The 26764-nt window shown below is 37.2% G+C and overlaps 1 protein-coding gene across 8 annotated transcripts in view; it reads left to right on the forward strand.

Annotated features, from left to right (window-relative positions):
• Window positions 1-26764, forward strand: part of PTPRK (protein tyrosine phosphatase receptor type K) — a 311369-nt gene that overhangs the window by 41875 nt on the left and 242730 nt on the right. For all 8 annotated transcript variants that reach the window (XM_018078149.1, XM_018078145.2, XM_018078150.1 and 5 more), the window contains exon 2: window positions 3576-3847. In XM_018078149.1, the coding sequence (XP_017933638.1) occupies window positions 3576-3847 (272 nt within the window). The remainder of the gene's footprint in view (window positions 1-3575; window positions 3848-26764) is intronic.

Below are 26764 nucleotides of genomic sequence, written 5' to 3' on the forward strand. Positions count from 1 at the left end.
TGTAGTCTCTCATAAAGGTTGCCTGAAACATAATCGGGGACTATAATGTTATTCACTCATTATTAAAAAGAAAAAAAAAGGTCACATAGTCCTGAGCGTTAGGATAATGCATGTAAGTGCCTTGACTCTCCATCTCATGTCATTGACATTGCCATGAAGTAAAGACAACCCCTTCTTTTAACTTCATAGTAAAGGCTTCTTTTTACCTGATCTTTCTCTGTGAATCTATTTTAGCATCTTCACATTACTCTCTATAACAGTGGGTGTATATTAGTTGGGTCTTTTCTCCCCCATCAGAGAACCACAATTGAAAATTGACTCCATTTCTGTACCCATAAATCTAGTTGCATATAAAATTTATAACATTCTGAACTTTTTTTTCCCCAACAGAAAGTGAAAGTCCTAGTAATTAAAGGATCACATTTGTAGACAGAGAAGTTGCCACAGTGTTCCATCAAAATGGAGATGGTTTGATGGTTAGTACTTGTTTGGAGGAAAGAAGATTTGCAGGATTTGGCTGAAGACCAGCCTGCTGAAAATTAAAAGTTTCACACCTCAAACAGAAGCCCATTTTTCAGGAATCAAGGAAGTGAGAGAAAATAATTTGATCGGGAAACTGATCTGTCACATCAGTACCTTACAGTAGGCATGTTTTATTTTATTTAAGGAATTTTTTTTTTTAATCTTAACATGATTTCTTACCTGCAATTAAATGTTAGATGATAAGAGAGCTTGGTTTTCAATAGTGAATAAAAACTAAGACTTTTCACAATTTATTAGTTAAGGAATTAATTTATTCTGAAATGATCTGTCCTTGCCACTGAGCTAGGACCTCAAATTCAATGCATATCAAAATAAATAGAAGACAGTGAAAGCTATGAGGTATATGGAGGTATGTTTAATAATGTGGCTAAGGAAAAGTCTGGTGTCTCTTATTCCATATCTGTGTAGATGCCTTTTAGCGAGTTCATTGATTAAGTGGTAAATAGGCATAAAAATCTTCCTGAAAGTCAGATACTAAAGCTGAATTCTTTGCATTAACTTGGTAAAGACTTAGGAGGCAGTGCCATTTATCTGTTTCACACTGTGTTTCCCTTCTGTGCAGGAGAGAGTTGGATTGACCTTTTACATCAGGAATAAGATTAGGAGCTATTAACTGGCAAATAAATAGAAGACACTTAGAAGCTAAAATGAAAGTATGGAGTTTGATTTGGAGAAATTTAAACTATATTTAAGTAGGAAAAATTAACGCAAATTTCTTGGGGAAAGGGAGCATCTTTTATGAATTTTAAAGAATGCAAACTCGCAAGAATGGAGAAGAGACTTATCTGATAATTACTGAAAAAAGGATGAAGCAACATCACTGTCAAATATTTTCAAAAAAAATGCGCTGTGATGCATTTTGTAACTACACTACTGCCAGAGTAACTAAAGGCATCATGCTTAAGCATGTTGAAAAATAGGCAGTGAAAGGAATATCTAACAGCAGTGGCTCTTTGTCCAGGCATAAATTATGACTTTGAATACTTTTCATCTTAACATCAAAGAAGTTCATTTTTTTCTTCTTACAAGACAGAAAGGATGAATTTCATCTTTGGATGGTGCTGTAAAGAAATTTAAGTTTTTCTTTCTTCATTGCCCCAAATATGTTCTTGTGGTTTTTTGTTTTGTTTTGTTTTTTTTTAAATTTAATTTAATTTTTTATTTTTTACCATTTTTGGATTTAATTAAGCATCTCCCTTGCATTGACTTTTTCCTTGTAAAATATTGGTGGCAGCAGAATACAGGTTAGTTGGCTTTTTTTCTTTCTTGTTTGCAAGGGAAGTAGGTGTATATAGTGTTTTACATCTGCTTGTGCTTGACCTATTAGACCAGTAACAATGGAAAAAAAAAATCACAGACCCTGTCTCTACTGGGGTGTAATGAAACACCTAGTATTAGTGTTAGCTAACACTGTCTAACTGCTGCTCTTTACCTTTATGGCAACTGTGGTGTGTCGACCTTGGCCAGATCCCCATCCTGCCTGTTTTGCTCAGTGCCTCAACAGCACAAGGAGGGTAAATGAGGTTGACAAGCTCATGGGTTGAGACAAAGACATGGAGATCACTTCTTTTGTAAATCACCATTTGCTGTCACAGGCAAAACAGACTCATTTTAGGGAAAATTTAGCCAAATTTACACCACGAGGGGATGGGGACTGGGAGCTGCAGTCAGTCCATCACACTTGGTCTCTGCTACTCCTCACCCTATTCCCCTGCTCCAGCCTGAAGCACCACTGTGAATAGTTAGCTGTAAGATTTGCCCAAAACTCCATTGCAAATCTCAGAGTTACTTAATCTTGGGAATTAATGAGATTATGAGCATTTCCCTTGTTTATACTTCATGTTTCTGCCAAGTCCAATAATATCTTAAGATATTATGAAGATTTTACACTAAAATAATTATTAATTAATATTAAGATATTACATTTGTACATAAATAGGAAAAAACCCCTAACTCTTTCAATCTTATAGTACTTCTTTACAAGTAAAGAATGACTTCCTTATAAAAGGTGTAAGAACATATTTTGTATGTTTTTCAAAGGTATGATTTTTCTGTATAGTTTACTTTGGCATAGGCTTCTAATTTTTTTGGAGTAGGTAGATGACTGAGGAGGGAGCAAGGTTGTGTATATACATACTTCCAAGACTTCTGTGAGGCTACTCATTTGGGCAAATGTTCACAAATCTATTAGTTTTTTAAATTTAGGTTAATTTTTGACTGTATTTTTGATTAATCTGAACCTTCTTCAGGAGGAAAGGCTCTTTATTGTGATGCCTTTCAGGACTGAAAGTATAAGGAAAATCTGTCAACATGAAGGTTCTGAAATCATTAAGCAGATGGGTAGGTAAATTTAGGTTAGGAAACTTTCCTGTAGCAATGATTCAGATTGTATGCTGAGTTGGGTTCTCTCACTTGGTTACAAAGGTTTTCCTGGCATGCTCCATCTATCAGCCTTTTTTCTGTGGGATTCATTCACTAAATAGTACCTGATATGGAGTTGTCACTCTTGAAGAAATGAAGCAGCTCTGGACTAGGTTAGATGGGAGCCTGTCTTTATCATCCATTCTGCAGAACAGCAGGACAGACTGTTTCATCAGTATAGGCGCAGCTTGTTTTGTCTTATGTATACTTGTAATACACATTTACAAGATGGACTCTCTTCCAGCTGTAGAAACTTCTGTTATCCCCTCAAATCCCTTGGCAAATGGAGCAGTAAACCAAAGTTTTCAAAACAGATTTGACTTGTCCTAAGTCAGCTATTTCCATTGCTAATGTATTTAAAATTCAAGTCTGCCTTTTTTTTGGGGTAGGTCCTCAGAGATATGTGATGTCTTCTCTAGTTACTGCTTCAATGATGTTTCTAACCATTTTATAGCTTGCTGAATTTCATGCTACTTAAATTTTGAGATTTCTGGGATATGAAAACCTATGCATTTCTTCCTTTTTCACTGTGAATCAGTTTCTTAGCATTTATCTTTACTTTTTTTGTGTTTTGGTTTTTTTTTCCCCTTTCCCACTCCCCCCTTTCCTAGGATCGTATATGATAGTGATTTCCTCAGATCATGACCCTGGAGAAAAGACTAGACTTCAGCTTCCAACAATGAAGGAAAATGATACTCACTGCATCGATTTCAGCTACCTTCTGTACAGCAAGAATGGAGCAAACCCAGGCACTTTGAACATCCTGGTTAGGGTGAACAAAGGGCCACTGGCTAATCCCATCTGGAACGTCACAGGCTCCACTGGCAAAGACTGGCTTCGAGCGGAGTTGGCTGTCAGCACTTTCTGGCCCAACGAGTATCAGGTAAACTTGCAATAAATTCATGCTGCTTCATAATATTTACTGCAAGGTCCTATTCAGTTTATGTTTGCTTTGGTCTGTTCTGATAGAGTATTCTCCCAGTGTCCTTAAGTAAAGTGTTTCATTCAGAATAAATAATTATTTGAGGGTGGATATTTTTATAGCAGGTGACTGTTTAAAGTTATCAGTTATTGTATAATATGAAAAAATAATCTGGAAACAAGCCTTTTTAAAAGAAATGATAAGGTTAAAGTCTAGGAACATCAAAAATTATAAACTCTCAGAAATAAATTGCCTGTGCAAGTGTAATTTGTACTTGTCTTCCCTCCTTTTTTGTGTATGCCTGTGTTACCATGTCTAATTACATGACTGTACACTGGTTTTTTTCCACATGACATTTGCTTCATTTGCAGTGCAGGCAGAATGGCGCTCACCTAATGAGCAGCTGTTCAGGACTCGTTTTTTCTCCTGTTTGCTTGCTATGGGACAAAACCACCTGCAGTGTAGGCCTGTTGTTTGGAGGGAAAAATAGTCTTGTTGTTACTAGATGCTGTTATTTGATTGTTTGATTAACCTGAGAAAGTACCTGCAACTGTTTTGCTTAGTGCGTATTTGACGTGAAGGATGAATCTCATACATGGTCATTTTTGTTCTGGTCTCTAGGAGTGGATTATATGCACTTAGATGAGTTGTTACACCATGAGGTCTTATGTGCTTACAGACCCCTATCTAGAGATGCTTCACATCATTAGCACTCTTGCAAACAGTTTGGATGTCCAGATAGTTATCAAATAAAGGAGAGTGGCTGCTTTATTTATGGTTTTGTTGAATAGTGGTATTGTAGGAGTGTTTCTTAAAAGTGCCTTTTCTAAAGTCTGTTGCAATTGTCCACCACCAAAATGAGGGGAAGTGTGGAGAGAGCAAAACTGAGTGAACGATTTCTCCTGCATTTTGAGGGCCTTGCCTTGGCATAGCTGAGCACAAACAGTAAAAAATGCTGCGCAATTAACATGGCTTCAGGCTCTGAAAGCTAAGACAAAGGAGGATCTGTGCCAAGGTTAAGGTGGAGTCTCAAGTGGTAAACATGTGTCCTCAGCTCATATGGACACCTGTATTAATCCAATTAGAACTGGACAACAGGGTATGTTTCTTTCATGTAGCCAATACTGTAGAAGAAAGATCACGCCTTGCGGTGTAGTAACAGTGTGTAACGGGTATCCTTTTTGTAATAAAAGGACATTTTGCTGATCACATTGGTCAGCACAGTTTGTCTCGAGCCTCTCTGCCGACAGGGAAGCCGTATGAGGAGCAGCTGAGGTCACTTGGTCTGTTCAGCCTGGAGAAGAGGAGACTGAAGGAAGACCTCATTGCAGTCTACAACTTAGTCATGAGGGGAAGAGAAGGGGCAGGCATTGATCTCTTTTCTGTGGTGACCAGAGGGAATGGCCTGAAGTTGTGTCAGGGGAGGTTTAGGTTGTATATTAGAAAAAGGTTCTTCAGTCACTGGGTGGTTGGGTGCTGAAACAGGCTCTCCAGGGGAGTGGTCACAGCACCAAACCTGACAGAGTTCAAGAAGCATTTGGATGATATTCTCAAGTACATGGTGTGCCTCTTGGGGATGGTCCTGTGCAGGGCTAAGGGCTGGACTCAGTGATCCTTGTGGTTCCCTTCCAACTCAGCATATTCTGTGATTTGGTGCAAGCAGCCTTACTTATATGGTGAAAACTAAGTAATTTACTATCATTTTATGTTTTTCTTTGGTTTTTGTTTCCCTGTTTTTAATGTTTTTATTTATAAAGAAATTTAATCTATCAGTGGCATTGAAACTGGGTAAAATGTAACATTCTGAAGCCTGGTTCCTGAAAACGTGGCTTCTGAGGAAGTGTTTTATTAACCCTTTTATGTTGCTGGAAAGTAGCTTTTGATGTGCTTAAAAAAAAAACCAAAACAGAAGCCTTTTATAGCCGTATAGTAGTGATCAACTTTAGCAGCATTATATGCAGTAAATCAGGTTTCTGCTGACAGATGGCCAGGCTTGACAATGAAATTGGTGGCTGGGGCCTTATCTTAGCAACATGGCCATTTTTCACTTATGTTATAGCCTTCACATTATCTCTCTATAGACAGAGCTTAAATTCACTCTCTCTCTTGCTTGGTCATCCAGCAGAATATTGAAATCCTGTGCAACCCAGTTTATTTTTGCTGTTAATGCAACCTGCCATGATTTGTGTCCAACTTGCACAATTGCTTTTATGAAGAGGAGGGGAAATCTGCATGCTGTCCATGCACAACTTCTTGTTTGCACAGAGTTGGTATTTTTGTGGGTTTGGTTTTGGTCCTTTGAGGTCTCAAGGTCAACATTGCTCTTGGTAGATTTTTCCCCCCCCTTAGTTTTGAGTTGTTATTCTTTGGTGTGGAAATATTTTTTCATTTTTCTCATAGGAGTTCTATGCTGTACAGTTCTAGGTCCTAATTTTCGCACTTTGATCTACCGTTGATCAATGAGTTTAGCTAGCAGTGAGGGAAATAAGTGCTGGTTTCTATAACAAGGTGGAAGTGGTTCTTTACTAACCTGGGAATTGGATCCCTGCCTGTACTAGCAAGGTCAGTGCTAAAGATCACTGCTGAGCACAACTGTTTGCATGTACTTTGTTACAATCAGGTCAGCTTCATTGCCATTTCCTTCACTTTTAAGTAGGGAAGAGAGTAGAGATTACCTGGGGGTGAATAGCACGGATTGCACTGTAAGGAAGTCTTGTGTGGTGACTTCAAAGTTAGCATGATGGCTGTGTTAGTTTTAATAACAGAGTGCTGCACCTAGTACTGATTAGCTCCAAAACAGTATTTCTGTGCTCTGCTGTGCTGTGTTGAAGCTTTATTGCTTCCTGTTCGAAACGAGCAGTGTTTTTGCATACCACTCTAGTATACAGTATAAATTCAGCTTGTGCGTTTTTGGATAGATTTAACACTTTCTTTTACTTTGTTGTTGTTTTCTTTTTTTTTAATAATCGATTTACTTAATTTTCTTGAACTGTACTCTGCTGGAAAATTATTTATACATATTTATTTTCTGACAAAACATAGTACAGTTTATTACAATAGTTTTACTGGATCAAACTGAATTTTTATCTAATTTCATACCTCATCTCCTTGTCTCTGATGCAGATAACAGTGGAAGCTTGTAGAGAAGTTCAGGAACAGGACAAACTCATGGTCATACCTCCCCCAGAATAACTTCCAACCTTGAGCCTATTATGTTGTTCAAGAACTTTGAGCTCAAGAGCCTAAGTAGTGCCTTTCTGGGTTTTTTTGCCATGATTTAAGCTTCTAGTGTCTACAGTATATATGATAAGAAATTTTAATGTTAATTCCATGTTAGGACTATTCCTGTGGGTTTCTTAAACATGGGGCCTGTAATTCTTCATTTGTCATATTTTGCACTTGGGGAGTTTCAGCAGTCGTGTAATGATACCATCTGTCTTCTCTCTTCTGTTAGCAAGGCATCTGCATTTTTTCTATTCTGCTTGTTTAACATGTGGATGAACTCTCGAAGAAAAGGGTTTGATTAGAGAATCCCTTAGGATCGAGGTTATGATTTGATTTTGATCCTTGTTAGTTCTAGAATCTTTTTTTATCACTCTGTTGGAAATACGCTACATTTGACCTGTCTCAAGTTTGCTTCAAAGGAAAAATATTTTGGGATTTTTGTTGTTTAAACTTTGTGACTGACTAGGAATTTTGTCTCTCTGTTTTCTTTGTTGGTTATTATTGTAATTAATTTATTTTAGTTGAGAGATTTGTTCCTGTCTGGATGAGTTGTTTTGTCTAATGCTTCTGTTCATTTCCTCAAGTTCTCTCCTGCTTTTCACAGTAGGTGTTATTCAGCTGCTGGGGGTTGTCTCTTCCTCTCTGTTTCTGTCACAGTCATTTTCCACTTTCCTTGTCATCGTCATCCTTTTTAAGTTTGATTTTGTTTGTTTGGGGTTTGTTATTTGGTTGATTTCTGAACACTGTCTCCCTAAGGTCCCTTTTTCCTATTTTTTGTGTGTCCTCCCCCAGCAAATTTGTTTTGCTTCCACAGGATCATGTCTGTTTTTGCTCACCTGTGAGATCCACTTTGTGATGTGAACCATGGGATTTCCAGTTTTGGTTTTATATAATATATATCTGGTATTTATATCAGAAAAAGTTAAATAAACTCTTGATTTGGAACCATCAATTTCAAACTTGTAAAAAATGAATTATTTGGTTTCTTTTGGTTCTTTAAAAATTCGCTATACAGTAATGTTGCTCTGTAGTTTAACAAATGGGCTGGCTAGGATACTGGCTTCATAGGAATGATCTTGCACCTAGAAGTATAGCTAGCAAAGTGAAAATACTGAACTACACCAAGCAGAAGATCTTTTATCCATTCAGAAAGACTAATGATGTGCAGGAAAACTCTAGAAAGCCAAATTATTTTCTTGCCTAATTGTGAATCCTGATTTGGATAATGTTCTTTAATACTGATTTGTTCTTTAATACTGATGATTTATAGCATTTGTGAAAGTTTAAATTGCTCCAAGATCTTGGAAAGTTATTTTCCTTTATCATCTTGAAAGGTCTCAAAACTGTAATAGAAGTATAACAGGAGGATGGTAGACTGAAGATTCACTAATGGTGTGTACAATTGGGCCATATGCCACATAAGGTACGAGACAGATTTCTTGTGAAATATGAAAATTTGTTGGCTTTTTGGATGTCAGATCACTATTCTGAACTTCCAGAGGTGATACTAAAAACAAACTGCATGGAGAAAAGTTTTGGAAAACGGGGAATTAGATCTGATTTAGTCATTTGATATAGCTAAGAAAGGAAAGCAACAAGTGAAATGGAAAGTACATATAGCCTGTGTGAACTATGTGGAACTGAGTTATAAGCCAACTTAAGAAAAAACTCACCCTACCAAACTCCGACTTCCTATTTATATGACAAATGGCCTTTAACCTTTAAATACTATGTAACATCAATAAAATACAAAGAAAATATTTAAAAAATAAAAACCAAAAACATTCCAAAGGACTGATATTTTCAAAATATTTTATTTAAAATATATTGGAATAGAGAAAATTTCTTAAAATAATATCAAAGATGCACTGGATAAATAAAACTTGGAACTAGTGTAAGATTGTTGACTACCTAGGTAAGAATGCAATGTAGAAAGTACTATATTTGAAAATTTTGAGCAACACTATGAAACAGCCAACCAGTTAACATTACAACTTGCTGTGTAAGCCTTGGATGTTGAGTTGCAAGCCAGTGAAAATTATCTGGTGAAAATCTGAGCATGAGAAGGAGTTTGGGGACAGAGGAGAGCAGTCTGTAGTCATGTGTGAGGGGCAATGCTGAAATAGGCTGTTATCTGACCTGGAAAAAGACACAATTTAGGAGAATGCAATAGAGTTCAGCAAAGCTGTCAGTTATATGAAGGGGAATCCTCTTCTGCTTGAAGAATTAGGGGCCTTTTTGGTCTGGTGGGGAAACTAGGCTGAAAAGAAGTGAATGGAGGTGGGTCACACAAGCAGGCTTTAGACCCATGAAGGTAACTGGCAGAAATAGCTGTGGATGCCAGAGGATGCTGTTGTGGATGTTCAGTGCCTCCCACTCCCCAAGGTGATGTGTACTTAATTTGATTTTGGATTTGTAGGCAGACTAAATGTAATTTTTTTTTATTCTGTGCTTATCTAAACCAGCCTGGTCATATTTTGGGTAGAAATGTCTGACTGTAGATATGAAGACTGACTTTGTCTGCCACTACCAGCCCTACACCTATTTATTTTGTTTTTTTTTTTTTCCTTATCATTTCCTTTCAATCTCACTTGGAGTAACAAAATATTTTAGACGTCTTAAAATTGAAATTTACAAATTAAGCCTTTTAATTTCTTTTTAAAGTTTCTAAGGATTTTCCAAAATAAAGTATGAATTAGAACTTTTATACTGAATGACTGGAATTTCATTCTAGAAGAGATATAAAAATTGTTTAATGAAATGTGTTAATAAAAGATGAGTTAACTGAATAATTAAAAAAATTTAGGCTAATAGTTATTAAACTGAGAGAGTGCATTTTTTCCTTAAGCTTGGAACAGCTTGTGTTTGGTAGGTAGTATAGGTCACTGAAATGTTCCTTGTATAGATACATCATTCTTTAGCTTTCCTTTTGTGGAATAACTCCTTTGAGAATACTTTATGCCTTTAAAGGAATTTAAGGTGACTGTCCATAAACTATTTTGTTTCCAGTTCATTAATACACAATGAAATGGCTTATACATTTGTTTGGTTTTTTTGTCTTCCTTCTTTCCTCCATAGTTTTCACCAGTTAAGGGTGCTTTCAACTGTCTCACTGCTTACCATTATCTCTAATAGCTGAAAATATCTACAAAGAGCAATGATGTTGCTTTCTCATCAGAAACACTCTTTAAACCCCTAAGTGTTCTCCTGACCGTTACTTGCTAGGCAGCACGTAATCAGAAGAATTTTCTTTATACTGTTTATAAAAGAATTACTCAGAGAAATGCCTTTTTTATAATGAACTTTCTTATTGCTTCTCCAAGACTTGCTAGTACAAACAAAACACCATCTTTTTTAACTGCTAGGATAAACATGAACATGTGCAAGCATATCTATCACATTTCTGTCTCATTTCTTCCAAGATATTTGCCTTTTGTGAGGACAAAGAAAGCATAAGTTTCAATAGAGTGATTACCAGCACCATTTTAATAATTTAGTTCTCTAGATCACAAAGCACTCACAGCTCTCAAAGGACCTGTACAAATACTCTCTCATTCCAGTATTCAAACTGGAAAATCATAGTGCAGGCAGTGAAAGTGAGTGTTGCCTGGACAAGCCCAGTCACGGCTGAGGTGCCAGCCTCCAGGTTTTCAGTAACACTGTAAGTATTGTGGACTTCCTGGAAGCTCTTGATTTTTTCTTAGAAATGACGATGCAGGTTTTGACTGTTAGTTCTGATCTGTGGCATTGTTTCAGTAGGGTTTCATTGCTTCAGTATTGTTCTGCAGGCAAGCCACAATATGCTTCTTTCCATCCAGAGTTAGTTCATTAATGAGCACAGGGATAAGGGAATGATGGTGGTGGGAAAGCAAGTATATATTGGTGATATATCTTGTTGACCTCTCCCCTATCTACTGTGTTGTCTCCTCCTCCCCCAGTCCCTTTTTTTTTTTCCTTAAGAACTTTAAAATTGTCTTATGGAGATGCATATAATAGCTTTCCTAGCTTGGTAGGTTTTTGTTAGCCTGTTTTGATGAAACCTAGTTTGTTTTGGGACGTGCTACATTAAAACAGGGCCAATAAGATAAATTAGTATCAAAGAATTTTTACAGTTAAAAATAGCATAAATTATTGTTAATCAGGTAAAAACTGTCAGCTTTGTCTCAATCAGTGACCCAAGCTGTACTTCACAAAACACCAAGAACTCGATTCCATCAGAGATGTAGATGAAATTACTTTGGATGCCTTAGTTTTTACAGGCTAAGGACCTGTGGGGTCCAAGCAATCACCTCTCTTACTCTGTTCTTAGTCCTGTACTGAAGAAAAACTCAAGTGTTTGTATGGTGAAAAAGGAAATGTTAGCAGTTTACTCCTTCCCTTTTCATTTGTAGAAAATTTTCAACACTGTCTTTTCCACTGCTTTGATTTCTGTTATATTACATTTTGTGAGTAGCTTATTCTTGTTTTACTGTGTTCTGTGTTTCATGTCTTATGTGAATGATCTGACCTTAAAAGGAGGGTAGAAATGTTATACTTGAAGTACTGAAGTATTGTAAGGAATTGTATGGCAATACATACAAGATGTTCAATTCTCTTTCCATCAAATAATGTAGTACCAATGAGGCTGATGAAGATTTTGACTTTTTTTCACTATTCCCTGTAAAATGGTGGTTGTCGTCAGGGCAAAGTGATGAAAATTTAGTAGATGCTTTGCATTTCCAAAGGCAGTGAAGGATTTGGAGGTTAATATGCCATATTAGTCCCTTTTATGAATTACCTTTAATTATCTAAAACTGTTGAGTGGAACACCGACTGGCTGTAAACTCATGAAGACTCACTTTGAGATAAATATGTAATATTTTTAGCCAGTGCTTAATTCCTGATGAAATATATGTGACTTTAACCTCAGCACTCTTCCAGGAAACATTCCACACGTCTACAAGGTGGTATGCAAATTTTGTATTAACCTTGATTACCAACATTATGAAAAGCCTGTAGCACTCTCCTCCTCATCATGCAGCAGGCACTGTCAGGCAGTGAAATGGAAAACACACTATTGCTAATCAGCCATCTCAGACTGCCTGATTCAATTTTTTCAGAAATATAAGATTGACTTAAATGATGGTGTGTAAATAAAGAAGTTCTGGATATGGTTCCTTTTGTCAAGATTTTTCTCTTTTTAGGGTTTAGTCTGTCATTCGAAAGCGTAATTAGTTGCTACATAAGAAGCTCAGATTTTGTCATATTTTTGTCAGCTTCTGCAAGATCAAGCTATAGCTTTCTAAGAAAAATTGTGAATATCACACTATCAAGGACCTGGCAATGATGTACTCTTCCACTCGGCTCTTTTGTTCACGTGAAAAATGAAATTAATGAAAGAGGATTATGGCAGAAATCAGTGATACATGCTTGAAGTTGATGGTTAAAGAAAAGCAGAAATTGGTAGTACTTTCATTTCATTATACAGGTTCTGAAAAGATTGTGCTCTGCTAGAGGTTTCCAGATTACCCCTAAGTGAAGGTAAATAAAAATATAATATTACAGTATTGAATCATTATGAAAAGTTCACGAAAATGTCTGCACTTCAAAAATTGGAAGCCAATCAGTCTCCAAATTCATGGGCCTTGCAGAGTCAGGGTTTTCAGTTTCAAAGTCTGAACTCATCAATTCATCACTCATAAGATGTATTGTTAAGTAATTTTTGCTGTGAAGCATTGTATGCTGCTAGATGTCTGAATTTTTCCTGACTCCCCCCCCAGTCCCCCACCAGTGCCTTTGTTGGTGTCATGGTTTAACCACAGCCTGTGGCAAAGCCCCACACAGTCCATCGCTCACTCCCCTCCACCTCCCCCAAGGGGTGGGGAGAGAACTGCAAGGGTAAAAGTGAGAAGACTCATGCCTTGTGATAACATTTTAAGACAGGGATCAAGAAAAAGCTGTAAGTGTAAGCAAAGCAAAACAAGGAATGAATTCACCACTTCCCATGGGCAGGCAGGTGTTCAGCCATCTCCAGGAAAGCAGGACCCCATGATGTGTAACAGTGACTTGGGAAGACAAATGCCATCATTCATAATGTCCCCCTTTCCTTCTCCTTCCCACTTTATATGTTGGGTATGATGCCATATGGTAAGGGATATCCCTCCCTGGTCAATTGGAGGAGCAGGGACGCAGGGGTTAGATGTCTTGGCTGTGTTCCCTCCCAGTTTGTGCACCCCCAGCCAACTCACTGGAGGGATGGGGTAAGAAGCAGACAAGGCCTTGGCTGTGAAAGCACTGCTCAGCTCGATCCCCGTGTTATCAACACTGTTTTGAGCACAAATCCAAAACATAGCCACATACCAGCTACTGTGAAGAAAATGAACTCTACCCCAGCCAAAACCAGCACAGCTGGAAAACAAAATAATACTGAGAACTATGCAGCCACTTAACTTTCTTTTTGTCCTTTTCTGACTTTTATTATTTAGGGCAAGATGAAATACTCTAGAAGAATTTTTTGAGTATGTGCACACCATACTATAATGTATTGTTTGTTTTGATTTTTTTTTTAATATTTTCTCTTTTTCTAATGCTAAGTGGTGAACAAGCCTGAGGCTTGTAGTAAAGTCAAAAGGTATTCTTCATCCAGAGTACTGTGTAATAGGAATCCCACATTGACTGGTGATATGACCTCCTCAGAGAGAAATAAGTACCTCATACCTTTATAATTCTCTCTACCCTGTATGTGCTTCTTTTCTGAAGTTTAGACTTTGTTCGAGGTGACATTGAAAAAACAACTGAGATGGTTTCTCTGAAGGAGAAAATAATCAAAATTCAAAGATGGGGGAAAGTGTATCAATTAATTTGTGATAGAATCACATTATGATCAAATATGCAAGGTCTATGTATTTAAACAAATAAGAAAACTAGTGTTGCTGAATTTTCTGCTTCTCCCAAAAGATATTACTAAGCATTTTAGAGTTATCCCCACCCTCCTTGCCCCCTCTTACCAGAGTGAAGTAAATGATACTCCTATTCTGGAAGTTCTGAAACACCATCTGAAGAACAATTTTCTGACCCTAAGAGAATGATGGGAAGCTTGAAAACTGCTAAGTGCCCTGTGGGATATAGAGCAATGGCCCAGTCAGGCAGATAGTTCTCTGATCTGAAAACCAGGAGTGGTTGCATTGTAGTCTTTGTAGACATGTTATCTTCTTTGAGAGCTCTCCCCATTATTCCTAGTCAGTTGTGGAACTCCTCCACTGTTTTCTTTAAATATCTTTATGTGCAAATCCCAGAATGTTTAAAGAATTGGTATAAAACTTACTGGAGTGGATTTCTTTAGCAAAGTACCTTGGCTACCTGAAAGAAACCCTGTGTAAACCCAAATGTTTTTTTTTCCTGGTGGGTTTTGGTTTTAAGGTTTACTGTTACCCTGTGAGGTTTCGTTGATGCACGTGCCAGGGTTACTGCATCTCTACCTGTATCTCAAGCAAGCAACAGCAAATGGAAGCCCAACACACAGCTATTCCTCAGTGTTGAGCTGGCACAGCGCATTAGTGCTTGACAAATGCACGGCAGAGCCAAGACACGTTTTGCACATTAGTGGAAGGTACAGATTGTGTGGGCATCCCTGCTAATGCAGAGCAGAGGAGTTGATGGGGTTGTTGTGGTGTCACTTTACTGACCTGCTGCAGTGTGAACATCATATTTACTGGGGCTGATTGTGTGTGCCTGTTTGGTGCTTGTGTATGAGTTACCTTTAGAAATTTCATTATGAAGATTTTTAGTCTTGAGTCAACTTTTTGGCTTGTATTACATTTTTGCCGTAATTGTCAATTTTGTTGTCTTTACTATGTTCACCAGGCAGTGAATGTCACTCACAGTTAGTGCATGTTTCAGTAGGTGTTGTCTGTTGGAAGAAAATAATTGTCACCTGGAAGTTATAGTAGCAAGTTTGCTGCTGTTTATGGAACGAAATTATTTGCAAGCAAGGAAAGCATATTTGTTCAATCTGAATGACTGTAATGACTGTAATAAGCTTCTAAAAAATTAAATTATACAAGTCCTGTAACTCCAGCGTTGTTGAGTTATTGGAAGGGGAATCAAATATTAGGGATTTTGTTGTAGCACTCAACTGGTGGTGGTCTTGACCTGTAAGACAGAACAAGACAAGTTTTTTAACTCAGTGGAGGAGTGGGTTTCTGGGGGTATCATCCTGTCACTAGTTTTTGGAGAAGGGAGAAGTAACAGTGGTTGTGCCAGATTCAGCAGTGAACACCTAAAGGATCTGCTTGCCTAGAGTATTTCTAGTGTACTCTGTCAGCAATAGAAAAGAAAGAGAAAGGAACAAGTGACTATACCATATCTTCCAGTTGTCAAACTTCAGCAGTAAAACACATTTTATCTAGTGTATCTGATTGCCCTTTGTGTGTGCACTATGCTCATGTTACGAAATTTTGGTAGTTTTGATCATTGGTTGATTTGGTTGGACCTGCTTAGCTTCAGGTATTGCAGTTGACTGGTTAACTTCAGAACTGGATTTCATCTGAAACTGAAAAAAAAAAATCAACAAACAAACCCAACCCCCAAACACCTCAAAAACTAAAGTCCCTTGTCTTTGTGGAATTCAAGGCAGTAAAGGAGACAGATAATCTTTATTTCTTCTGATTCTTTTTCCTTCTTTTTGGGAATTTAAAAGTGTACCTGTTCACATCCACACCCTCTCACATGTGAGTGAATCCCTGTTTCTCCCCTTCTTCTTTTCTACTATGCTTAGTGGATTAATGTAAACTTTCTAACCTTCAGTAAATGAATTAAGAAACAGTCGTAACCTGCACTGTCTGTCTTTTCTCCCTTTTCTTTCTTTTGAGTTGTGTTATCTTTTGTATTAAATAGAAGCACCTTGTGTGTCTGCATTGACAATTGGTTTGCTCATTCAGAGGTTTAGTAGTTTAAAAAAAATCAGCTAGTGATACATTTGAATTGTCTTGTTTAACTTTGATGAATTGGACTTCGGTGTTTTCTCTAATTCTGATTCATTACAGTGCAGCCACTGTGCTGTGTGTCTGGAGGGGAAGCCAAGGAGCAGGGATGTGTTGCCTTCAGAAGAGCAGGGGGCTATGCACAGGTGCACAGCAGTACTATGGTCCCTACTTCCCTCTCCTGCTGCTCTCATAGGTGCAGGCAAGGGGACTGCAATGCTGGTTCTGCCCCTGCCACTGTCCATTTTCCAGCTTTCCCAGCTACTGCCCTTGGAAGAGATGTAGAGGAAGGTGATGCTGGTCTTCCCTCTGCAGTGCCACAGGTCCCTACCCTGCTGTGAAATTGCATGCTTCCAGGGTGATGCTTCGTCTTCTCCTTTGACAGAGTGAATATGTGCTGCCATTTACACCATACTTGTATTTATAAAGAACACACAAACACAAAAAATCATGTTTTTTAAAAATAAATAAAAGAATAATTAATAATGAATTAATAATATCACCACCAAAAAACCCCTCACCAAACACTTCCCTTTTTCCATAATGGTAAGCCAAAGAGGTGACAAGTTCCTGTTACAATATTTCTAGTGGTTCTTTTTAGAGTAAATCTTTAATGCAGGGTAACAATCTGCTTGATTTTCTACTACTCTTGATGAGAGAGATGAGAGTCCATCACATTGAGCCAAATTTATTTCCTATATGAACCGAATTATTAAAGTATTTGTAATGTACTGAAAGCTGTGATAAGTTATCAAAATATGGTTATGTTTTTCTTTTGATGCAGGTTAAAATATCAAGCAGCTTGCAATGCATTTGCAAGTTACAAAATAATTTTTTTCTGTCATAGATCTTGCCAAGAGGTCAGTCATTTATTGTGTGACTTAACACAAAAATCAGAACAAAGCTGGAATTTGCTTAATTGGCACATTTATCTTTAAACTAAAAATGGTGAACACCAAATATGAGCATGTGCATGTGCCTAGGTTTTAAACTTTTGTTTTTATAAGGATAGAAATGAACCTTAAAGGAAAGCATCATCTTTGTCCCTGGACTTAATTATGAGATTTTAACAGCACCTATTTGAACAATTAAAGAGAATAAGGTTTAGCAGCAGCTACCTGTTTTTCCATAAAGAGCTGAACATCAGACGTACTTATCTTGGTAGCATTGAATTCAATATGAATTACATTGCTCAAGTGTTGATTTATTACTATTTGTCCAAAGTATAACTTGTAGTAAAACCAATATTTTTCAAAACACTATGTGAGCCGTTTCTGTTTTATGTTTGTCTTGTTTCAGAAATCTAGTGAAATGGAACATGGCATGCATTTTAATATATTATTTGTTTACATATGTTAGATAAATGTGGCATAGCACGTTGAAACAGAAAAATGTGTTAAGTGGGTATTTTCTCACAACAAAACAGTTAAACCAGACACAGGCTTTCTTTGACTGTAGCTTTACAGAACCATCAGTTAGGTTCAATATATATGATTGAAGAGCTGCCCCCACAAATTAGAAAGGGATTTTTTTTCCTAAATTGTAACAGTAAACCTTTAATTTTCCAGACATCCACTTCCCCCCTCCCCACCCCCCGCCTCTCATTTTTTCCTTTTTTTTTCTTTCTTTTTAAGGGTATTGTGTATGGTAGGATAGTACTGAAAAATGAAGATGCTTCAGAACCTTGTTCACTGTGATCAGATCTGTATTCAGAAAATCTGCTGAAATACAGGTGTCTTCATGCTTCCACTTCTAGAGAGCATTTTATTTTGAGCATGTGTATGTCTTGCTCATTCTCAAAAAAGTGTGACAGGATCAGTAGCAGAGACAATAAGCTTTGTTTCTTGTACAGATATTCTTAATAACCATATAGAGGATTATAATTTTACTCAAAAGTAAAGTCATAACAAAGTTAAGCAGTTTTCTTCTCCAGTTTAGTTAATTGTTAATTAAATTGGGAAAACTAGCTTGTCCATTTTTAAATCCAGAGTAATTTTGCTACAGCAAGTCTACTGTAATGTTAAAACCGGTTCTGCAAGTGCTGTGTATAGCTGAAATTCAAGAACAGTTTCCCTGGTATGAAACACCTTCAACCCAAACTCTGCAGAAACCCTCTTGGTAACTAACATATTCCAAATCCTTGTACTTTTTGAACAATCTTTTCTGATAAGTTTGAGGAAAAAATGCTTTGGTTTGGGCCATGATGGGGGCAAAGCAGAGCACATGAAAAATAAGTTAATTGTGTCATTTTGCAAATGCAGCCTCCTCCCCTCTGTGGAGTTTAGCCTCCTTCCTGAGCAGGTTCGTGCTGTGTCAGTAAAAAATTTTATAAATTACAAACTGAAAAATTGCAGGCTCCCCAGAACAAAGCCTAACTACACCACACAGCAAAAAAATAAGTCTTTGCATTCTCTACTGTTGAGTTGTCTATGGTTGCTGAAAAGTGTGATGCTTCTCCACTGGGGTGAAAGAGTGGGGGGCAGGGTTACAAAACCAAGAGCAGAGGGGGATGAAAGGGAGTGGTTTGGGGTTCAGGAGCCTTTGACACAATTTTTAACTCGTGGGTCACTGCAGTACTGCTTTTGATGCTGTGACCTGCACTTGCTTAATCAGGGCTGTGTTAAAATTACCTGGGACTTCTAACTTGATACTGCACTCAGCAAGGCAGCCTTATTGATTTGTGGAAAAATAAAAGGCTGTATTTCCATTTAAGATCTGGGAGATTGTTTCTTCAGGGGTGGCTGGGAGAAAAACTGGCACCAGCTTGACTTTAGGCAGGTTTGGGAAGGGAACCTTCTGAACCCGTAACAAATGCAAAATGCTATAGGGCTTGTTTTCTTGGAAATGTGCAGGTGGTCACAAAGTGATCATAAATCATAGGGAAGGCTCCAAATGCAAGCATTGGAAGAGCACAAGTTGCTGGAGCAGTCAACACCAGAAGGCAAAGGTGGGGAGGACAATGGAAAGTTGTCACTTGAGACACAACTTTCTAGAGCTGAACACCAGTACTAGGCAAGAGACCTTTCTGGAGGTATCATTTAATGGCAGTTAAGTTGCCTCTGTAACACTGATGGCAACAAGAAGTGAACGCAGGTGTATTTCTAGGGAGAATTTATTTTTGACAAAAATCGTTAATGATTAAATATTTGCTTTCAGAAAATATATGTCAAACTGAGAGTAGGATCTGCTCCTTTAAGTGTAATCAACGTGTTTAATGTGTTTATTTGCAAAATAAAACAAACAAACAAAAAAGTGATTTCTTTTTAAATTAGAATAAAAAATCAAGTGCAGTTTTTGTAAAAATGTAAAACCAGATCAAGTTCAAGCCATATAAAATGGGAACTGTAATAATTTCAGTATTTTTTTTGAGAGTCAATTCATACCAGACTAAACATAAGGCTGGATACTTCATACCTCTAAAGATCATGTAGAGGAGGTGTGCAACTGCAAATGGAGCTCATTGTGTAGAAGTTCTAAGCTGAAAATATTTTTTTTCCTAGCACTTCTCCAAAAGTGCTAGATGAAACTAAAGCTGAACATCTGAAAAATGATCCAGGAAAATTTATCGAGCACAGAAACTGGTTTTCCATTGTTATAATTCATATAGTTTCAAATTTAATTAGTTTATTAAAGAAATGACACAGTTTATGTTTAAGTTAAAATGTAGATTCGTTTGACTGCTTCACTTTTATTAGTTCAATTACTGTAATTTTGAATGTAGTCATTTTTCATGGTGTAAAAAGAAACCTTATACCAGATCTTAATTGCTTTTCTAAATTCTTTAGTTTCATGTAAATATTGTGATTCGAGCTGATAAGTAATTTTTACCTATGTTACTTAGTGTTGAAATTTTTACAGGTGTTTCATCCTTTAGTTCCATAGTGATGATATTTAATTTATAATTAAACTTTAACATTTAGAGCTGTAGAAGTTGTTGTATCTCTGCTCTAATACAGTTACAAAGTTAAGTTGGCTGTGTAGAGAATAGGAATAAAATTTGGTTGCAAAACTGATACAGATTGCCTGCAGAAGTATGCTAAGATTTCAGAAAAGAAAGTTTTCTAGAATTTTTTGTGTACAGTATTTTAAAATAAATAATGAAAAAAGGGTCCTAAATAAGTCTGTATTCTAGATGCTACTCTGGTGTAATATTTTTCAGGAAGGAATTGATATTCTTCTGAAATTCCCCAGGGAGAATTTTCATGCACCCTAGTTAAAATAAAGCTTGGATCTGTGGGGTTTACTGGTAAATCCAGATGTGGTTATTAGTGAGCTCTTAATACATTTTTTACTTATTGTTGCTTCTTTTGGTAACTTACGTATTTAAGCTTTGATTTTCTTAGTATTAGAAAGAACCCACACAGCGGTGGGAATAGTGCTTCCTCTTTACTTACCTTTATTGCCATGACAGCTAGCAGTAATTAAAGGCAACTTTAAAGATAGTGTTTCAGTTTCTTTTCAAGATTTTCTTTCCCAAGCCAATTAAAATGAAAAATGCCCCCCTATGCTCCATCACCCAATTGTGTGTTGCTGTGTTATCTCTTCCACTATGCTTACTGGTAGCTTCACGGGCAGTGTGAGACACCTCTTCTGTTTTGTAAGATTCAAACTTCTGGCAACATTTTCCTACCTTGTCTTCCATTGTCATCTTCTACCTAATTTGCACATTCATCACCCATATTACAGCATTCAGTATTTTAATATTATAAATGAATCTTAACTATTTTTCTCAAAGGAGCAATTTACTCCTTCATGCTTGTTTCCTTTTCGGTAAATGAGTTGTTGGTATTGTGCCGGTTGTAAGCTGCCTTGTCTAAGGATGATTTTGGTATTGAGCCAGTGTGCTAAGGCGTAGTGCAGGCCAAGGAAAACACTGGTCCTTAAAACAAGTAACAACTCAGTTTGAACATGAATCGATCTGTCTCTTCTGGTTAGCTGCAGCATCCCAGGACATGTGTTTCCTGAAGTGAAATGAAAACAGTTTTTAAGAACTGGTCCTTGATAACTGCTACAGATATTTTGTACACCATTAATCTTTGTCATGTCTTGCAGGCATGTACCCATCACTGAAAACAGCCTGCTAAGAGTCTTTAGTGACATAGATTTAGTATCTACATGTGTCACTACAGCAGCTCTAGGTTGTCAGTGCTACACAGAGAAGAGGATGAGGTCTGTTAAGCGAGCAGCATACTATGAAGATGATTTGTGTGGGGTATGTTAAAAAGTGGTCTACCAGCTCATTCCCAGCAAAATCAAAGCTGACAACTTAGGTGTATATAAGCCCAATCAGCAATAAAACACAGCCAGAATGCAGTACAGCGTGACCACTGACAGACAACTAATGCCATGTGGTGAAACTGCAAGTTCAAGAAATCCCTGAGGTCCGCTGTGCTAACTGGGTTCAGCCTCTTGCATTCAAATTTTTTAAAAAAATCAGCAGTTCCAGTTTGCCTGGCATCACAGTGGAGATAGAGACACAGTCCACACTAGGCCCATCTTAGTCCTTTAAAGGATACAAATATAGATGTAATGAGATCAATGCACAGCTAGAGAAAAAAGGGATTATTCAAAATACTAAGACAATCTGCATGCAGAAGATTTGTGATAGATAGGGTGTTAAGTTAGCATGTATTTTCATACAGCAAACATTGATAACTGAGATTTCACTTGAAAATAACATGATGTGTATTTTTTATGTTCAGCTTCTATATGGAACTGGAGCTGTGGAACAAAGCTAATACTGCCCTATGTAATGTTAGTTAGCAGTGCTGAGACTTAACTTTTTTTGATATCTTCTGTGGTTATTTCTAATATATGGATTAAAAAAAATGTTCAATGGTATTTGTTTGTGTTAATCTACCACTGTAATTTCCCCAGTTATGAACATTTGAGACAAATTTTATTCACACTTAGCAGGTATATGCTTTAAACCACTATGTAGTCTGGTATTCCTGTGTGCCTTTTGAATATGCACATAAAAATAGTCTCCGGGTCCAGGTAAGACATTTCTGGGCTGCTTTTAGAAGAAGATGACTTTGCGAATCAGGGCTTCATTGTCTTGCTTCTACTTGGGACAAGTCTACCTTAGCAGTGCCCTGTGCCTTATGGGTTTTGTTGTTGTTCTTGCTGAATGGCAATTTCAGGGGAAAACTGAAAAATTGTTACAAGGCTGCAATTGCCTTCTTTCATTTAAAATCACTTCCACCAGAAATCAAAGTTGATTATTCCCAGTGTGTAGTTACTATCATGTCATCTTAGTTCAGACTATTTTCACTTATTCAAGAGGGCAAGGCAGGAAGGATCTGAGATGACAGTGGTACTAAACTGAGCTCATCAAAGCTGCAAAGGTTTTACCAGTTAGTCTGCCAAAGAGGCAGCTGAACTGCAGTGAAAAAGCAATTAATTTTCTTAAGATAAAAGAACCTCTGTGGTTTAATCCAACTTCCTAAATTAATATGAAACATAACAGTAAAAAGGTTCTACATCTGCCCATGTAGCTACATTTACTCGACATGTAGTTTCTTCTCCCTCTGATTTCTGAAGGACAAGGCCATGCTGGTAGATTCTGCATTGTGTAGGTAGTGGTGTGCACGTAAATAGACCCTATCGTGATGAATTGTGGGGATTGCTTTATATTTAGGTGTTCATAAGCACCCACTATTGAATAGTTCTTTATTTGGGTATTCTCGTTTCAAATCATTATATTTCTGTTTACTCTCAGCTGCTGGTTCTGTAAGAATGCCCTCACCTTGGACTTGTTTGTGAACAGCTGTACTGAATAACTGCATCTAGACAAGACTGTAATCTTTCCTGATGAGTATAACTACATATTTATCCAAGTAGCTGAAACTGTTAACAGATGGCAGATGGAAGTAAAAACATATTGTGTGCGCTGCTACTTTTTTCTGTGTTCTTCCTCCTCCTCTCTTTGGGGAAACCAGAAAATGATCATGTGTTCTTGAAAAGTGGATGGAACTACTTTGCCAATGAACTTTCAAACACTCTGCTTCCAACAAAAGAGTTTTAACGTTTTCATGCCTTTGCAGAGTCAGAAAATGTTAAATAACAGTTCTGAGAAAAACATTATAGGAGCTCCTTATTGTCTATTTAGAGCAGAACGTAGATATTTGCAAGACGGAATGTCAGTCAGGATTTGAAGTGACTTTTTTTTGTCTGTTTGAGTAGAGAGGTACTTAGTTCTGCTGATTTTATAAAGGTCTTAAAATACTTTACTTACTGTTCAGAACAGTGATTTTTAAAACAATTTTGAGAGAGTTACAGAGTCTTGAACCCCTAATTATTTTTTGTGAGAAGATGAGGGAAAGCCTTCCTTCCTTGAAGTGTATTGAGCAACACAATTTCTCCTTAGTCACACTGCTGAAAGGGTCATTTTTTCTGTACCTCACAGCAATTGAATAAAATCCTCTACAATTTTGGAAACTTGCTTGCTTTTCTTTTTTTTCCTCTCTTTTCCTTGTAACATTTATCCCAGCAAAGAACTAGGGAAATACTTTTTTGTTTAGTTTTGGTTTTGAAGTATATCTAAGGCCATTGGTCATTTGGAAGTATAAGTTCTTCTTTTAAGGTAAGAAACATTCGGATGGGACTGAGAGTGACAGTAATTTGAAAGGACAAATAGTTCTGATTTTTATTGCCATCTCCTTAAGTTACTGTGAACTGCACTTACTCTTGAGCAAATTGCATGTGTTAGCTGTCAGAGGTGAAGTTTGAGAACCCTGTGGTTTCCCTGTAGTTTTTGTTTTTCTGCTTCACCGGCGGGGGGGGAAGGTGGCCGGGATTTGTTTGCTTTCTCTGAAGTGTTTCAGTTTTATAATACCTTGTTATTCTCTCCCCATGGTAACTTTTTTCCCCACCCAAAGTTAAGGTTAACAGTGGATTTACTATACAGTACTGGATAAAAATGGTAGGAAACATTCAGTGATTTCTCTACTCAGCTTCTTGCCTGAATTACAGCACATTCAGAGAGGAGACTATTTTTTCCATTGGAAGACTTCATTCACCCTCTTTCCTCATCTAAAGAGTGGGAAACCTGGTGGGCAGCTTTTACAGGCAAACAGTACAGACAGATTAAAACTGTCAGAAGACTGACACTTGAAAATTTGAGGAACTTCAGTTTGAACTGGTAACTTCTCTTATTGAAGGTGTAAGAACATCCTTGGGGCATGGTTATAAAATGAGGCAGTCAAGCCTGCCTGCAGTTTCACATGTGATTGGGAATGTATTGCCCTCCTCACTAACCCTAGTGTTAGTCAACCAGTGCCTTCTTGGCCCTGCACAGCTTCCCAGTGTTTAGTAGGGGAAACATTACCTGGTCACAGGAAAGTATGAGGCCGTTTCATCTGTGATTTGAGTTTTGTCATTGCCCATAAAAGGTGAACTTTTTGAAATTTATTTATCTGAGTTGTTTCCTTCATGCATAGGCCTGTATTACATGAATATTGGATGAAAGCAGGGCTGGAGAAAAAAAAGAGCACTTCTGCCAGCCCTGGAGCCCAGTGAGGAACTCTCCCCTATTTGTGGCTGTGCAGGTCCACTCGTCATGCTTTGGGACTCTTTGGGACAACCAACTGGTTTAACTGCTTAGCCTGGTGGAAAACCCTAAACCTGCAATAAAAGTCAGCAAAGCAGATTTTCTTTGGCTTTTGGAAGGATGAGCTTTGATGCTGGCAGAAGGCAGACCATGCACTGGACAGGCAGGAGCAGTGAAATTAAGGAGAAAATCTGCCCTTGCCGGTGGGAAAGTGTTAATAGTGTCAACGGCTTGTTAAAATGTTGCCAAAGTTATCAAAATTTCAGCAAAATTTTATTTTTTGTCTTTGAAATTTATGTGTTATAATTTATTAACCCATTTAAAACACTTACTTATGTTTACATATCTGTGACTCCCCAGTTATTCTTAGCATGATCAAAAACTGAAAATTACAAATTGTGGTAATACACACACTTGTTAAAACCCAAATATATGAGGGGTCTGAAAATAATCCTTTGAATATGGTCTCTATTTTTAGTACTTTTTTACCAGTGTTTTTTGAACAAGCAGGGATCTGTTCTTGGGGCTCTGAAGTAAAAAGAAATGCAATTTCATAGGTTTATATATTAAAAACTGAGCATTCTGTGTTAACTTAGGGGAAAAAAAGTCACCTGTCATGTGCTGTGTTACAGAAATCCCTTTAATGATTCAGACACTATTTATCTCAGAGTGCTCACTTCTAAAATCTTGCTCACAGTTTAAATGGGCTTGATAAAGCAGTTTGACTGGTTAATCTAAAAAAAAAATGTTTTAATCTGCTTGGTCAAAATGATACCAAATTGTGTTTATTAGTCTGGAAAAATAATTTTTGCTGTATGTGTCTAGACATAGTCTTCACTTTCCACTTTGACACTCAAATTATCATTACCCTCTAGTAACTACCCTAATAGTAACCATTACTATGTAAACATGGTTATTAAAAAAATTATGTAGTTATTTAAGTTATTTTTAAAAACCCGAAAACCCTTGAAAGCATTTGGAAGTAGCATTTACAGTGTAGTAAAGATGGGAAAGCTGATATGGAATAAACTATAATTAATAACTACTTCTGTTTTCAAGAGACAGCTTTAAATTCTAATATGAAAAACGTACTTAAAGAGAGACAACTCCCAATGATGAAGCCAATCTGTTAAATATGGGGAAAGTGCATTCTTGCTCTTTGAAGGATACTCAAAGGACTGAAAACCAGAGTTCTGCATTAGACAGCTGTTTTGTCTGGCTTGTAGATGAGTTGTCAAGTCCATACTTTAGTTTTAAGCTTCACTTTTGATTCAAGGAATGTTAGAGAATACAACAACTGAAAAGCAGCTTCTCTTGGGACCTTTCGGAAAAGCTAATTATTATTAGCTACAGTATCTAATGACCTTTTCTCATTGTGGACGGTTGTGATACCTTCTCCAATGCACAGCAGTTTTTATTTTGCTTCCGATCATATTAATTATAATAATTTTTGTCATAGCAACCAAGACTTACGATGTTCAGTTGCTAAGGGTTTTGTTGAAATGAAGATAAAGTACACTTAATTGGTGATTTTTTTTCTTTTCTTAAATTAGTGTGACTTTATATGAGAGTCGTTTTTTTCCCTGAGTCTTCTGACAAGCTCAGACTCTTCTATTCTGCTGAATATGTAGGTTCAGTTCTACTTTTTATTTCCTTTAATAAAGTTTTAATAAAGGGTAAGATATGCAGAAGAAGAAAAAAAATTAAATTCTTTAAGAAGTACTCCACTAATATTCTCTCTGTCCTTATGGAGATATTGGAAGAATCTTTTGCTCCTAAGCAAATAACTCATTGAAGAAATGGAACTGGGTGAAGGAGTTCTGCACCATTTTGCTCCCAGGGCAGCATCAAGCTCTTCGAAATTGAGTAAGCCCCATAGAAGCATAAAAAATGTGATTTTTTGGAGAAACTCTGTGAAAAACTGAAGTGTTGTGAACTGTTATTCTATGGCTGTTAGGACTGTTTTAGGACTGTACTCCCAACCCGGTTGTGATGGTTACTGTTAATGGGATATACTAAGCCAGTAATATAGGTTGGTGGGGTAAATATTAAGGTGGAATGTGGAGAGTAAGTTTTCAGTTCTATGAATGGTTATTATCTTGAGGTAGCTACTTAGGAAACCTACCAAAGAGAAACCTGTCT

Source organism: Manacus vitellinus, unplaced genomic scaffold (genome assembly GCF_001715985.3).
Source record: "Manacus vitellinus isolate BGI_N305 unplaced genomic scaffold, ASM171598v3 scaffold_4_pilon, whole genome shotgun sequence".
Lineage (NCBI taxonomy): Eukaryota > Metazoa > Chordata > Aves > Passeriformes > Pipridae > Manacus > Manacus vitellinus.